Source organism: Cyprinodon tularosa, unplaced genomic scaffold (assembly GCF_016077235.1).
Source record: "Cyprinodon tularosa strain WSP-4 unplaced genomic scaffold, ASM1607723v1 ctg947, whole genome shotgun sequence".
Taxonomy (NCBI): Eukaryota; Metazoa; Chordata; class Actinopteri; order Cyprinodontiformes; family Cyprinodontidae; genus Cyprinodon; species Cyprinodon tularosa.
This window is the reverse complement of record NW_024039726.1, coordinates 330,130-347,337: the sequence shown is the minus strand read 5'-3', so window position 1 is coordinate 347,337 and position 17,208 is coordinate 330,130. Positions and strand designations below refer to the sequence as shown.

The 17,208-nt window shown below is 38.7% G+C and overlaps 2 protein-coding genes across 3 annotated transcripts in view; both read left to right on the top strand.

The window, feature by feature from the left end:
* LOC119776628 (zeta-sarcoglycan-like) overlaps window positions 1–17,208 on the top strand; it is a 475,955-nt gene that overhangs the window by 157,367 nt on the left and 301,380 nt on the right. The gene's annotated exons all lie outside the window — the stretch shown is intronic.
* Window positions 3,484–10,431, top strand: LOC119776626. Of its 2 annotated transcripts, none has more exons than XR_005279802.1 (2): window positions 3,484–10,054; window positions 10,349–10,431. XR_005279802.1 is itself a non-coding variant. In XM_038275167.1 (2 exons), exon 2 carries the CDS (start codon window positions 4,033–4,035, stop codon window positions 9,649–9,651), a length of 5,619 nt encoding a protein of 1,872 aa, XP_038131095.1. In that variant the 5' UTR covers window positions 3,484–3,632; window positions 3,927–4,032; the 3' UTR covers window positions 9,652–10,403. The 2 variants fall into 2 exon arrangements, 1 of the variants encoding a protein (XP_038131095.1); XM_038275167.1 differs by having other exon boundaries at window positions 3,484–3,632; window positions 3,927–10,403.

Below are 17,208 nucleotides of genomic sequence, written 5' to 3'. Positions count from 1 at the left end.
AGCCCAGTTTCATTCTCAAGTTGTCAAATACTGTCACTCTGTTAGAACTACCTGTCAAAACAAATGAACACACATGTTTTCTGACAGTAATTATATATTTTCTTTTTAAAATGGTGCTATGTAGACTTTCATAAAGAAAACACAGAAAGACAAGAATAAAAAGTATAACTCAAAACTCAAAAAGAACCAAAAAGTGCAGAGTCACAGATTTTCTCATCAGGAAATATTTTATTACGAATATGCTGGATAACTTTTAATCTGTGGACCCTTATGGACGAATGGAGTTTAAGCAATTGAAGATTGGATTTAAAAAACTGCTTCTGGATGCCTTCAAAGGTATGTTGTTGTGGCTGGTTTGTAATGTTTACATTTTTAAATAATGTTATATCTGTGTTAATTGTTTTTTATATATATATATATATAATTGTTAATTGTGCTTTGGTCCTTGATGTGTCTATAAAATGAACTTGGTGGTTGAATTGTGGAGAGTGTAAGTTTTCAATGATGTGTAACATGTCTAGGTAAACATTTTACCGTTGTAATTTTTATGCATTCTGAGTTCCATTTTCTGACATGCTTAATCCCAAATGGGGTCGCTGGTGCCTATCTCTAGCTGTCTACGGGTGAGAGGCGGGATACAGTTTTTTACTCTCCAAGGCAGAAAGAGTAGAAAACACCTAAAATTATCAACTCAGTGGTCAAATAAGGGCAGTTGAAATCTTTCTTAACGTTAAAACATTTTAACCAGAGTTGATAATTATCTGTCGTTTATTTCTGCTCATTATCAGATATTTTTACATATTGTTTATAATTTATACAGAATATACAAGTGATGGGTTTGCTATTTAGAAGCTCAATATTATGTTACTAGTATTGGGAATATTGAATAAATAGTATCTAGCCATAGTTACTAGTTACAGCACTTCTATCAGAAAAAAACAACAGAAAAACCATATAATCATTGTTTGAAAAAAACAAAACAATAAAGCAAAGGAGATGTTTTGTAATATTAAGATCTTTGCATATTGGGAAGCTTTAAATGGCTATACAATGGGTGTGAGGCTAAAAATAAAGTTTAAGTTATTTCACAAAAACACAATATAGATAGGTATACTTTGCAATTAACCACTCATTAAAGAGTTAAACAGTGTTCCCTCTATTCTAGAAAAAACAAAATAGCAAGACTGTACAATATTATGCAGCTCATGGGCCTTTTTTCAATGAGTTGTTGTGGTTAATTCAGTATAATGCTAAAAATGTAAATCTATTGATAAACTTAAGCTTGTTGCAAACGTTGCAAGAACTGAGAAATGTGTTCCTGTCCTTGAGGTGGCAATCATAGAAAGCAGGAATCTCTTCTGCCGAACTCAAAGAAATTCAAGACCCATCCACTGAAGGGTGGATGGGTAGTGCTTTGAAGTTGTAAAGCACTCCTACCTTAATATTTGTTGTCAGACATGTAAGAAACCATTTGAAAAATATTTACACACAGCAACTTTTCATATCCTACTGTTAATAAAGAAGCATATCAGTTGGATCAGGTCTCTGACTGTCCTTTTTATCTGTCAGTACAAAATGTGGCAATGATAATTAACCTCCTCCCCTTTCTACTTATTAAATTAAGACAGTGGATGGCGTCATAAAAAAAGGGAGTCATATAAACGTTCATGGAGGGAGGGACGGAATGGTTGATGGGATGTGCATAAATAAGAACATCTGGGAGAGAATACACCTACTGAGACCCTGAAAGGTTTATTGGGTAATATTAAAGAAGATACACACAACCTTCTGCACCATGCTGCATTATTCAGTTTGATATAAAAATCTAAACTTTGACATATTTTGTGAAAAAAACAGGATTACTGCAGTAAAAATAACTGCAACTTTGTTTAGCATTTGGAAAACAGATTTAGTGTGCAGGAATGTTTATGGATATATGCAAAGTTTGAAGATGCTCATACTACAGTTCTGATAACAAAGATGGAATATTCTGCATTATAACCTTTTGTTTCTCTAAGAAATACCTGTAACTTGTCTTAATGTAAATGGAATGATACTAGAAGGAATGGAAAGAAAAATAGGTGATAATTTGGTGGAAATAAAATGTCTTTTTTTATTTCTAATAAATGAAAACTAAAATTCAGATATTAATTTTAACTAAAGCATTATATATTTGCAAGTCTCTATGTTAAGTGTTCAAGCCATTGAGCATTTCAACACTTAATGCTTGTATTCCAAGGGTTTTCCCTTATATGCAAGCAGGAACAAGCTTGTTATTTGAATTTGTCGGTTGTTGTTTCAGACGTGTTGAACTGCCATCTCTTCCTCTGTGGACTTTGTCATTAGTGTTGTGGTGCAGCGCTCAGCTTTCAGCAAATTCCTCACATTTGATGAGCCTGCGATAGCCCACTGACAGCTGCTGTCACCAAGACCCAATTTGTATGTCGCTGTGGTATCATTTGTTGCTTCTAAATTTAAAATAATCCTCACAAATCCCTTTACTTAAGGTTATTCTGTTTTAGTGTAGATATACCAATAAACAGCAGTAACCTCTCCCAATCACAACATATGCTTTTTATCTTTTTTTCCATCCATAAAAATGTATATATTTGTGACGCTTTTAAACAAAATCAGTTTTTTTTAGCCATGGCAATCAGTCTTTTGTTTAAATGACAATGTCAGACATGAAGCCATAGAGAAACAATGCTCTTAAATCATCTTCCTACACATTCCGGCACTTTAGTATAAACAATTTAATCACAAGATTAGCTAACTTGTCCTGGATCTGTCCGCCAGTTTTCCTGCATAAGTGCAATTTCAACTCAATGTCAGAAATATTACCAAGAAAAATAACGATAATCAAAAACATCGCCATGCAAACCAAGGTGGAAAGGTTGCATAGTGTATGGAATTAATGAATAAATAAAGCACCTTTTTCAGTTAAAGTGACCAAGCAAAGTAATTTGTATTAGAGTCACAGCCATCCATCCCATCTCACCTACATGCACACACTTATAAACTGAGTAGATAACTTTGGGTTTACCCCAATGGAGAAAAGTAGATTCACGACTCTCAGATTGTATCAAAACTACTTTTTCCTTTGAGTTTTGACAACTAATGAAGGGCAGAATTTTGATCCCCAGATTTTAAGTTGATGTTCCTTTAGAAAAATAATTGAAAAGACTAACCACATGGAAAAGGGTATTTATCTGGTCCTTTTGCAGCACTACTGTTATTACTGTACATTGTCCTGAAGCATGGAATAATATAATGCTTGTTTAAAACCATCTGATCAACATAAATCTTACTAAATAGTTAAAATGCATTTCCTCCAATATAGCATATAGGATTTTATTGTAGATGACCACACAATTTTATGGTTTTATTAATATTATCTCACTGTCAGAGGTTGTTTTAAAATCTTGGTGGTAAACCATGTCACATGTTTCTATAGAGATATTGTTGGATTCACTCCTCCCGTTCCACTAGGGGGCTCTATAGTTTCCTTTGGAAGGGATTAGTAGAAGGAACGGCAAACCGGAAGTAGCTTCCGGTGTCGTTAGCTTTACCAAGAAAGCAAAATTCATCAATAAAACCTACAGATGACCATACCTTAATTATTGCCCAACGTGGTAAGTCTATGTTACATGTTGTAAGCAAACGGGAGATATGTTTTGCTCTATATTTAGGTTTTGGCCGAAAAAGGTTTAGTGCTAACAAAGATGCTAGCGGGTAGCCGCTAATTAGCGATATGCTAACGCTATTTACTGCATGTTCAACGTTGATGTCTGTTATGATGAGAGATGTTTTAAGAGTGAAATCTATGCATCTTATTCAAAGCTTATGTTTATGTCTTGTTTTATTTAGGTTGTTTTAATTTGAATTACATATAATACTAAGTATTGCAATTTTGTTTTACTTTACAGTTTAACCGGCATGGCCGTGTAATGCACCTGGCAATAAATAATAATAACAACAAGAACAAAGACTAATTTATGTTCTTCGTAACATAAAGTTAAACACGAGGCAACCATGTCTGAAACCAAAGATTCTTCAGGAGAAACAGAACTTGCAATACTAAAGAGGAAGAGAGGACAAGCTAAATCAGCTGTAACTAGGATGATAACAGCTGCAAATGAAAAAATTAGACAAAATAAGCCAGAAGAGTTAAAGTCAGTACTGCAGAGCCTTGACCTAGCCCTATCACAGCTTCAGGAGGCACATAGATGTTATCATACTAAGCTCATTGATGACATTGACAGAGAAGAGTCTGATGCCTATGAGAAGCTAATACTGATGAGTGTACATGATGTGCGTCATGAGGCCTTAGCTTGGTTGCAAGAAGAGAAAGATGAAGCTGATGATCCTCCATATGTTAATGATGAGTTGGATGTCACTACTCAAATGAATTTATTCAGTGAACCTCAAACTGACATGGAGGATAAAAATTCTGCCTCAGCAGAACTAGAAAGAATCCAAACCCTTAAAAGGAAAGAGGAGGAAAACTTTGAGCTGATGCTTAGGCTGAAAAAGGAGGAGTTTGAGCTGGAACTCCAGAGAATGCGCCACAAGGCAGAGCTAGACGCACAGATGCTACATAATCAGCAAAAGATTCAAGCACTAACTGTAGATCTCCATTCTACACCTAAATCTGCAAAAATCCCTACTATAACACAATCGTCTCCGGCGCAGTTAGCAGATGATTCGATCTCACAACTACTAGAGTTTTCAAGGCAGCAATATCAAGCCCAAGTAGACTCTCTGAGGCTCCCACCAACAGATATGATAAAGTTTGATGGTGACCCTCTCCAGTACTGGAAGTTTATGAGGCTTTTCACTGCAATGGTGGATAAAGAGTCTGTTTCTGCAGAAGAAAAGCTAACTCGTCTGCACCAATACACAGAAGGAAAGGCTCGAGATGCTATTAGTCACTGTCTATACAACCCCAATCCCAGCTTGGGTTTCAAGGAAGCGCTTGAACGACTAAAATCTAGATTCGGAAATCCTCATTCTATTTCCCAAGCTTGGGTTGAAAAGGTTTTGAACTTTAAAGAGATAAGAGACAATATGCAGCTCAGAAGCTTTGCAGACCAACTGAGAGGCTGTAAGGACACACTTGCTGCCATGAAATGTGAGGATGAGCTCAGTGGCCGCCGCACATTAGTTGAAATAATTAGCAAGCTACCATCAGATCTCAGGGCCAAGTGGTTAAACAAAAACTATGACATTGCTAAGGAAGGACGTCTACCGAAACTCGATGATGTTGTCAGCTTTGTAGAAACAGAGGCTGAAAAGAGATCTGATCCAGTCTTTGGTGGGTTGATTAGCTACAAGAACCAAGAAAAGTCAAACAACTTTACATCTCCTACCAAAGCTTTAAAGAAACCTCGTCAAAACTACCATACCAATGTGAAGGCTGCTGCAGTCCAGGAGAATAAATCTACACGTACAAAGCAGCCATCTCATTTAAGATGTCTGAAATGCTCAGAGCACCATTTCCTAAACCAGTGCCCAAGTTTCCGATCACTAACAGTACCTGAGCGCCTTTCATTTGTTAAAGAAAAAAACCTGTGTCAAAACTGTTTCATGATGGGGCACAGTGCCCAGATTTGCACACGCAACTGGGTGTGCAATGTGCCCGGCTGTGGACAGAAACATAACAAATGGCTGCATCCTAACCTCACTAACAGGCAGATTACAACAGCAGACCAGGACTCCACTGATGACAACAAAACTACCCAACAAACGCAACCTGCTACATCACCTAATGTCACATGTGGGTTTGCTGGAGCTGCAAATGGTAAAGTTTGTTTACCTATTGTTCCTGTGGTCGTGAGGGGAAAAGCTACAAACATTAGTTCTGTCACATATGCGCTACTCGATCCTGGAGCTAACACCAGCTTAGTGTCAGAAGAACTAACCAAGAAACTCAAGGTCAGAGGTAAACCTGCAAGGTTGGACCTTGATACAGTCGGAGGAAGCCGAGAAGGTATATGTACTCAAAGTGTGGATCTGGAGATTGATTCTCTATATGATGGCAACATTTACACACTCAATGGTGTGAGAACACTTAAGAAATTAAACATAGGGCTTAGCTGTCTCGCCACGCCTGACGAGGCAGCAAAATGGGATCACCTTATGGACATCCCTATTCCCAGCATTAAGTCAAATGATGTGCACCTTGTAATTGGGCAAGATGCTCCACGTCTTCTCAGAGCTGAAAAGTACCGCGTGGGTGGTGATAATGACCCTTATGCCACCAGAACAGTACTTGGTTGGGCCATAAATGGACCTATTGATTACAAAGAAGGTAGGAAGTCTAAGGCCTTCTTCCTCAAGTCAGATCAAATTCTACAGACACAAGTGGAAAAATTTTGGAAGCTTGATGACCCCACTCAAGAGCACAATCTGTCAATTAATGACCACAAGGTGATCAAACTGTGGGAAAACTCACTTTCCAAAGAAGGCTCACACTATGTGTTAGATATACCTTTTAAGAAAGAGACAGTGACACTGCCTAACAATATCAACTTAGCAACACGAAGACTACAGTTACTGGAACGGAGATTAGTGAAAGACCCAGACCTGAAAGAGAAGTATGTGAAGGCTATGAAGTCAACCATTGATAAAGGGTATGCAGAAGAGGTCCCAGCATTGTCGCTTGAACGTAATGATGGGAAGGTTTGGTATCTCCCACATCACCCAGTAACTCATCCTCGCAAGCCTGGAAAGGTGCGAGTCGTCTTTGACTGTGCAGCTAAGTACGACGGATTATCTCTCAATGACACCATCCATCAAGGACCAGATCTGACAAACAAATTAATTGATGTGCTGATCCGCTTCCGACAAGGGCCTGTTGCTGTAATGGCGGACATTGAGGGCATGTTCAATCAGATACATGTAACTCCAGAACACAGAGATGTGCTGCGGTTCCTGTGGTGGAAAGGCCACAATCCTAACGATGAGGTAGTTACTTACCGTATGACGTCCCACCTCTTTGGCGGGGTGTGGTCTCCAAGTGCAGCAAGTTTTGCATTAAAGAGATGTGCATCAGATCACGCACATCTGTATGATGCAGATACCATATCCACTGTGGAACGCAACTTCTACGTGGATGACTGCTTAAAATCTCTAGACTCACCTGAACAAGCCATCCATCTAGCAGCGCAGCTGGTTGACCTACTTAAGCAAGGAGGTTTTCGCTTGACAAAATGGACAAGTAATTCAGCCAAGGTCCTGGAGTCTATTCCAGCAGAGGAACGTGCAGATCAAGCACCATCGTTAGACATGGATGGAGATCCATCATTGGAAAGAGCTCTAGGGCTGCTCTGGGACACAAAAAATGACATTATAACCTTCATCGTCAAAGTCAAGGAAAAGCCAAGCACAAAAAGAGGCCTGCTAAGCACAATTAGTTCAATTTATGACCCCTTGGGTTTTGTAGGCCCATTCATTTTACGTGGAAAAGCACTATTTCAGACATTATGTCGCTTGAAGCTAGGTTGGGATGAAATCATCCCAAGTGATATTGCGGAGCAATGGGGCCGGTGGTTAGATGACCTGCCAAAACTATGTAGACTACAAGTGACTCGATGTCTCAGACATAAAGATTTTACTGCAGCTCCAGTTACCATGCAACTTCATCACTTCAGTGATGCTTCTGAGTTGGGCTATGGTGCTGTTAGCTACCTCAGAGTTGTGAGCAACAATGACATCAACTGTAATATCGTCCTCTCTAGGAATAGGCTGGCTCCTGTCAAACCAAGCACAATCCCAAGGCTAGAACTGGCTGCTGCTGTAGTAGCAGTACAGCTTGATCAAAGGATCCGTCAAAGCTTTGAGCTACCCCTTCTGGATTCTGTCTTCTGGACAGACAGCACTATTGTCTTGCACTACATCAGAAACGAAGACAAACGTTACCAAACCTTTGTTGCAAATAGAGTTTCACAGATCCGTGAAGTATCACAAGTGACACAATGGAAACATGTTTGCACAGAACTAAACCCTGCAGATGATGTTTCAAGAGGATTGTCTGCTGAAGAACTCATAAACAGCAAGCGCTGGCTCAAAGGCCCTGCTTTCCTGTGGCAGGAAGAACAGTTATGGCCTTGCCAGCCTGAGCTAGGAAGTTTACCTCCAGATGCAGAGGTAAAGAAGTCGAGTCAGACATATGCAATGTCTTCCAAACTCACCAATCAGTCAGCAATTGATTGTTTCATCCAGAGGTATTCTTCCTGGTACAAACTCAAACGAGCAATCGCGTTGATCTTACGAGTGAAGAATATTCTGCGGAAGAAGACTGAGTTAAGACTGTGCTCACCAATAACACTGAATGAAATGAAGCAGGGGGAAATTGCTATCATCAACTATGTCCAGCGCACCCAAGTTACATTCCCAAAGAAAGAAGAAAGCCTCAGGAAGTTAAATCCAGTGCGACTTGGTGATGGGTTACTCTGCGTTGGAGGCAGGCTCACCAACGCTCCAATACCTGAAGCAGCAAAACACCCAGCAATCTTACCTCAAAAAAACCATGTCAGCAAACTTGTCATATGGCATTTCCACAAACTCACAGGTCATTCTGGAGTTGAAAGGGTACTGGCTGAGATTAGACAATCATTTTGGATTATCTCGGGCCGTGCAGCAGTGAAGCAAGTCCTAGCACAGTGTGTACCTTGCAAAAGACAAAGAGCTCCAATCAGTACTCAATACATGGCAAACTTACCTGTTGATCGTGTCACTCCATGTCAGCCCCCTTTCACTCATGTTGGGATTGATTATTTCGGGCCCATTAATGTCAAAAGGGGACGGAGTGAGGTGAAGAGATATGGCTGTCTGTTTACCTGCCTAACAATCAGGGCCATTCACTTGGAGGTGGCACACAGCCTGGACACAGAGTCCTTCATAAATGCTCTTCAACGATTCATGGCTCGTCGTGGGACACCTCAATTGATACGCTCAGACAATGGGACAAACTTCATAGGTGCCCGCCATGAATTGCAGAAGGCTCTAAATGAATGGAACCAGCAAAGAATTGAAGAGCATCTACTCCAGCGAGAAACACAATGGAAGTTCAATCCTCCTGCAGCCTCACATATGGGGGGCGTATGGGAGAGGCAGATTCGTTCTGTCCGCTCCATTCTCATGAGCCTTGCAGGACAACAGATTTTGGATGATGAAGGATTAACGACACTTTTCTGCATCATTGAAAACATTGTGAATGGGAGAACACTAACAAAGGTTTCAGAGGACCCAAGAGACAGTCAGCCTTTAACTCCCAATGATTTGCTTCTGTTGAGACCAGAATGCCCTCTGCCTCCTGGACACTTTGTAAAACAGGATCTGTATCGTCGCCGCTGGCGCCAAGTCCAGTATTTGGCAGACATTTTCTGGGTTCGGTGGGTTAAGGAGTACCTACCCAACCTCCAGCAAAGGCAGAAATGGAACCACCATTCCAGAAACTATCAGATTGGAGATCTTGTACTGATCCTGCATGAATCCACACCTCGCTGTCAATGGCCCCTCGGTTTGGTTACAGACGTCAACATTGGAGATGATGGACTGGTGCGATCAGTGCAAGTAAAGACTCATAGAGGGACTTACATCCGCCCCATACACAAGCTATGTTTGCTAGAAGGAAATATGGATGAGTAGACTTTAACTACCTTTAGCTTGTGTTATACTATGAATGACTTTGACTTAATCTCACGTTCAAGATTACTTTAAACTGTTAGTCATTACTCGAAGTCCAATTATTATCATATACAAAGGTTTTTTGTGACAGGGTTGAATCTAATTGGTTAACATTTGTTATCTAAGTCTAGGTTGTCGTTCACCAATTTTTTGTACTGGGATGACCATCTGTTGAGGTCATCGGGGCCGGGATGTTGGATTCACTCCTCCCGTTCCACTAGGGGGCTCTATAGTTTCCTTTGGAAGGGATTAGTAGAAGGAACGGCAAACCGGAAGTAGCTTCCGGTGTCGTTAGCTTTACCAAGAAAGCAAAATTCATCAATAAAACCTACAGATGACCATACCTTAATTATTGCCCAACGTGGTAAGTCTATGTTACATGTTGTAAGCAAACGGGAGATATGTTTTGCTCTATATTTAGGTTTTGGCCGAAAAAGGTTTAGTGCTAACAAAGATGCTAGCGGGTAGCCGCTAATTAGCGATATGCTAACGCTATTTACTGCATGTTCAACGTTGATGTCTGTTATGATGAGAGATGTTTTAAGAGTGAAATCTATGCATCTTATTCAAAGCTTATGTTTATGTCTTGTTTTATTTAGGTTGTTTTAATTTGAATTACATATAATACTAAGTATTGCAATTTTGTTTTACTTTACAGTTTAACCGGCATGGCCGTGTAATGCACCTGGCAATAAATAATAATAACAACAAGAACAAAGACTAATTTATGTTCTTCGTAACAGATATCCAGCTGGGCACTTTTTGGCTGCAGCTGAATTGCATCCCAATGATCTAAAACAGATATTAGAGCAAACATTAAATTAAAAGTAAGTGTTGAAGGTAATACTGTCAATATTAGGCTTACAGAAAGAAAGAAGGAAAAACTGTTATAACTCTGTTTGTGGTCAGTAGCTGTTAATACAGTAAGCCTGAATGATCTGACTAATGAAATCTTATCTTTCTTTCTTCAGGAAGGTCTATACTCATACAAGAGTCATAAAAAACTCTGGAAAATATTTAAAGGGCAGGACCTAAACTGTTAGACAATGTGCCAGTTTTTTCTCTACTGCTGCTTGTATAGTTTTTTCCCCCTCTTGCTTTTAAGTCCAGTTAGAAATCTTCAAGTTCCTTTCTGTTGTTGTGTCTCTTAGTTTTAGCTTGATCTAATTCAGTCTTATTGTAAGTTTGTTAAATTGTAATTATTCTCTGAATTTGTGTGTAGTTTTAAATTTTAAATATAAAGCATTCTGATCAGCTTAAATGTTCAGTAGCTGCTGTCATTGTGAAATATATATTTGAGTTACAAGTTTCTGCTCCTCATTTGTAGGAACTTAACTATGATTTAAAATCCATCCATCCATCACAGGGAAACACAGAGAACAGCAGAAGAAACTACAAAATACACAAATCTTTGAATTTTAACGGGAGCATATTTTGTTTTACCAATGACTGTATTTATATAAAAGGAATAAGAGTGGTGGATTTACAGGTGCTGGTCATAAAATTAGAATATCATGAAAAAGTAGATTGATTTCAGTAATTCCATTTAAAAAGTGAAACTTGTATATTATATTCATACATTACATACAAACTCATATATTTCAGATGTTTATTTTGTTTAATTTTGATGATTACAAATGACAACAAATGAAAATCTCAAATTCATCATATCAGAAAATTAGAATATTACTGAAGACCAATAAAAACAAAGGATTTATAGAAATGTTGGCCAACTGAAAAGTATGAACATGAAAAGTATGAGCATGTACAGCACTCAGTATTTAGTTGGGCCTCCTTTGGCCTGTATTACTGCAGCAATGCGGCGTGGCATGGAGTCGATCAGTCTGTGGCACTGCTCAGGTGTTATGATAGCCCAGATTGCTCTAATAGTGGCTTTAAGCTCTTCTGAATTGTTGGGTCTGGTGTATTGCATCTTCTTCTTCACAATACCCCATAGATTTTCTATGGGGTTAAGGTCAGGAGAGTTTGCTGGCCAATTAAGAACAGGGATACCATGGTCCTTCAACCAGGTACTGGTAGCTTTGGCACTGTGTGCAGGTGCCAAGTCCTGTTGGAAAATGAAATCTGCATCTCCAAAAAGTTGGTCAGCTGCAGGAAGCATGAAGTGCTCTAAAACTTCCTGGTATGTGGCTGCGTTGACCCTGGACCTCAGAAAACACAATGGACCAACACCAGCAGATGACATGGCACCCCAAACCATCACTGACTGTGGAAACTTTACACTGGACTTCAAGCAACGTGGATGAAGTGCCTCTCTTCTTTTCCTCCAGACTCTGGGACCTTGATTTCCAAAGGAAATACAAAATTTACTTTCATCAGAGAACATGACTTTGGACCACTCACCAGCAGTCCAGTCCTGTTTCTCTTTAGCCCAGGCAAGACGCTTCTGACGCTGTCTGTGGTTCAAGAGTGGCTTGACACAAGGAATGCGACAGCAGAAACCCATGTCTTTCATACGTCTGTGTGTGGTGGTTCTTGAAGCACTCACTCCAGCTGCAGTCCACTCTTTGTGAATCTCCCCCACATTTTTGAAAGGGTTTTGTTTCACAATCCTCTCCAGGGTGCGGTTATCTCTCTTGCTTGTACACTTTTTTCGACCACATCTTTTCCTTCCCTTCGCCTCTCTATTAATGTGCTTGGACACTGAGCTCTGTGAACAGCCAGCCTCTTTAGCGATGACCTTTTGTGTCTTGCCCTCCTTGTGCAAGGTGTCGATGGTCGTCTTTTGGACAACTGTCAAGTCAGCAGTCTTCCCCATGATTGTGTAGCCTATAGAACTAGACTGAAAGACCATTTAAAGGCTTTTGCAGGTGGTTTGAGTTAATTAGCTGATTAGAGTGTGGCACCAGGGGCCATCAATTTTGAACCTTTTCACAATATTCTAATTTTCTGATATGATGAATTTGAGATTTTCATTTGTTGTCATTTGTAATCATCAAAATTAAACAAAATAAACATCTGAAATATATGAGTTTGTATGTAATGTATGAATATAATATACAAGTTTCACTTTTTAAATGGAATTACTGAAATCAATCTACTTTTTCATGATATTCTAATTTTATGACCAGCACCTGTATAAATCACAGAGGATCTTATATTATTATTGGCTCAGTGGTTGTAACGGCAAATGAAGTGCAGAAACTAAATTGTCCAAAGTATTTTACTTTCGCCTGAAGCTGTCAAATTTTACCAGGGAAGCCTTTAGAGGGTAGAGAGGCTGTAATGAAAAGCTGTAGGGAGGCCCCAAAAATGTCCAGATGAAGCTCTTGTGATTTTCGACTACATTGGTTTTAAATAATAGCTTCCTCTTTTTGCCCGGAGGAGTTTTTTCTACTAGTTTGTCTTTGTCCTTTTTAAACCAGTAAATGTTTGCTCCTTTGGGATTTTTAGTTTTACTTAAATAAATCAGATGATGCAGTGTAGCTTCCACTCTAGCCAGGGAATAATCTGCTTAATAATTAGCACTTATTAATTCTCATAATATTACAAAACAGCAGCTGCTGGACATCTCTTTAAGTTTTATATCAAAGCTGATGGTGAGGACATTTTTTTTCCTATAATGACAAGATTATTAACAGCTATCAATCAAAAAAGTGATAGCCAGTTATAGCTGGAAGAAATATCAAACTCCAATGATTTGTAAACGCACTTTGTAAACGCAGCTTAATTATCATCTCAGAATTTTTTTCAGGACACTGCTGAGGTTTAATTGTGATGCTGTCCCGACAAATCATATTATGAGATGTTATGAGAAACCAACAAACAAAAAACATCAATATTTGTATGGTTTGTTGTTTACGTGCAGCACACAGACCAACATAGAGAAGCACAGAATAGGCTGCTACATCAGAGAGTCTCAATGTATTAAACAAGGTATAAAGATCTGACATCGTGAGGTTGTCAGCAATGTCTGGTGGAACTAAAATCTGATTGTGAGAAACTAAACTAAGGCATTTTGTTTAATTATTATTTTTTTAAGGGTTTGGGTGATGGTGTATTAGCTATTATGTTCCCTAAATAAATGGAAAACTACAATTTAAAAACTTTCTTCATACTCACTCTGTACCGAGTCTTTCTCTATATAGAAATCATTCTCATACCAGTTGGAAGCACAAAAAAAGCACAGAGTAAGGGCCGGATCTATCAAAGGTTTGCATGTATTAAAACGTGAGCTATTTCACTGCGCACGCTAAAAAATGTACAAACTGATCTATCAACAGCGTGCTAAAAGGATTTGGTCTTTAAAACGTGCTAAATAGCGCCTCTGATCCATTTAGTACTTTTTCTGCAATGAATATGCAATATGGGGCGTTTACACGCTAAAGTGCGTCTTGTGGGAGGAGAACATGTAAATATATTAATTTAGCACTCGCAAAGTGATTTATCAAACCTGAAAGCAATTTTGCTAACGGTATCTGACTCTATATTTAACACATTTCAAAAGAAGGTGCAAATGGTCTGTATGCGTAATTGCGCACACATGGCAGCGGTTATTGTCGCAAGAAGGAGACATGGAAATAAAGCAAGGAGACGCAGAGAACGCATTTTTTCACTCCGTGTGAATATTTTTGCAATGAACGAGGAAACGATCATCAAAACATATAGTTTATCCAGCATTGCCATTTTGGAGCTGTTGGGGGAACTCCGAATGGATTTGGAGCCAGCCACAAGGAGGACCCACGCAATACCAGATATCACAAAACTCCTTGCAACATTGCACTTTTTTGCATCTGGGTCATTCCAGCGTACGGTTGCAGCGAGAGCTGGGATCTCCCAATCTCGTTTTTTCAGAAGTGCTGTCCGACGGGGTCGGGGTTCTCCCCCTGCGCCTGTGGAGCAACGTGCCAAATGCTGCGGGGATCTCATCCACAGTCACAGGCCAATACAAAACACCTGTTTTTTTGTTTTGTTTTTTTTTTACTGCAGCACATACCACCTTAGGGAATAAAGGTTGCCAATTTATAAATATATATATATATATATATATATATACTTATTTATTTTTTTTGTTGGGGGTCACTGTAAGATTTAAATTTCTTAATGCACTAGTTTGTACTGACTACAAACTACTTTGCCGCAAACCACAAAACGTGCAAAACCATCATTTAAATAGGGCGTCTCCAACAGTTTTGCACCTGCCACCAGTTACGCAATCACTCTTGTTAAATCACCCGCAAACCATGGTTCAGCCCCTCGCGCAAAATTCCAGTTTGCGAGCGCAAATTACTGCACGCAAAATTGGATCTTGATAAATCCGGCCCTCAATCTGTAAGACACCACCTCTTTATTTGGTGAGGTCTGTCCCACCTGCCTATCAGAAGGGTATTTATAGAAATAATACCTTTTTGGAGAAATATTGCATATTAACTCACTTATCACCTGCAGAATGCCAAACAAGAGGATGTTAAAAAGTGAATAATGAAAAAAGCTGTATATTACTGAAAAAGAAATAATCAATATGCACAGATTACTTGTTGAAATTTGTGAGATTCTCTCCATTTTTTTTTATATTTTTCTGAATTTTCCTGCAACATGCTCTTCATCCGCTCCATTGAGTCAATGCCTGTCTGATTTTATCGGCTCCATCTCTGTTTCACATTTCTGGTCTCATATTTTGTTGCTTGATTTTCAGCACATACCAGCAAAATAAAGACGTGGTGCACCTTGACAACATTTCGGTGACAGAAACTGTACAATCAGGACTTTCCAACAATGCCCTGTAGGAAGCTGTTGGAAAGGATATAACATACTTTTTTCTTTCGGTTCAAAATCCACCTGTGATTTCAGTTCACATAACAAACAAGGACTTTAGTACCGTTCATCCTTTCTCATCCATCCCGCTGGTCCACTTTTCGTCCCTTGTCAGATTAGTTTCACTCTGTTTGTCCAATTTCATTTCAGGTGTATAGTGATTTTACTGCCCTCAGCTCACAGCCAGTGACACAGAGGCACAAAACTGTCCTCTCCAAGATGATCTGCAAAATATATAGTAAGTAATCCTTTTCCTGTAGCATGTGGTATAGGGCGGGACAGGGATTTGTCATAAAACAATTTATTTTTCTTTTATCCATGCAGAGAGAGGATTTTGGCTTTAAAGTTCTTCATATTAATCAACATGATAGGCAAGGTTTTTAGAATATGATGGTAATATTACCTAGCTGTCTAAATAGGTATGTCAATTATTTACAGACAGGTGTAATTGTCTTTAATGAAATGTAATTAGGTTAAAACTAAACAGCACTATTTCATAAAACCATGTTCCCCAAGGTGCTTTAGTCAAACAGGTGTAATTTCTATCAAATTACATCGATCCAATTTTGTACAAATTCAAATACAGTATAATGTAATCAATTCTAATTGAATCATATAATGAGATTCAGATTGAATATGGAACAATTCATCCCTGATCATAACACATTACCTGACACTTAGTACATGTGTACTGAAATTAAATAATACATTTCTTTCATTTTGAAGCATTATCAAACCCTTACTCAGGCAGTAGACTTAAATCTCTCTTTTTTTTTTTTATGCATAAGAATTAATTCCATATGATATTTTGAAAACACAGCAAAAGTAAAGTTGGAACAAAGAGGATGTTAGTGTGATGTTATTCTCTCACTGCTGGAATATATTTGTCAAATGATTGGTACAAGACTTCCTGTTTTAGTTGGAAGAATTTGGCACAGGTCAGGAATGATAAAAACTGCAAAGGTACAAAACTGAAAAGCGGTAAAATGACAGTTCGCACAGTGACAACAGTGAATCAATATAACAAACAAACATGTTACTGAACTTGTTTCCTGTACGAGATGTCGAAAAGATTGAAACCCTTTTTGTTAAGCAAATCTGATCTGACATACATTCCAAAAAAAAAGAAAAGAAAACAATCAACTGGACTCTGTTTCCAAGTTTTAAGATGTTTCACTTCCCATCCAAGATTTTTTTTATTTGAAAGGAATAGCGTTGAGATTGATGTTTTACACAGTAGCCCAACAAAGCCTCGTTTTTGGTTTGAAAACATGCAAATTGAAACGGACGAAGGGGTCCACCCCTTTGAAATGGGGGTCGTTTGGCTTCTTTTGTTAGCCCGCAATGCCCCATACCCGGTCATTGAAGGGAATTGTTGGCCTGGCTGAATAGGTGGGATCCTCCACTCTCCTTTACAGAGTCCCATGGATTGTTTTTAATTCTCTTTTTTGACTATGACTATGACTATGACCTCGATGACTGAGAATCTTCACCAGTGATCTGACATACACTACATGTTGCAAAGTTAACACTTTATGAGATAATATTTAACCATTACAATAAAAAAAAGAATATTTATGCTTAATCTACTACAATCTAATCAATATAATCAGTTTATGTTTACCCTTTGAACACTAGCTCTTTACCCTTTCACTTGGTCATTCTAAGATGGCGCATCTTGTTGTAAAATAATAAAGAAAAAATTCTTTACATTTACAACCACCCCCCCATCCACACACCCCC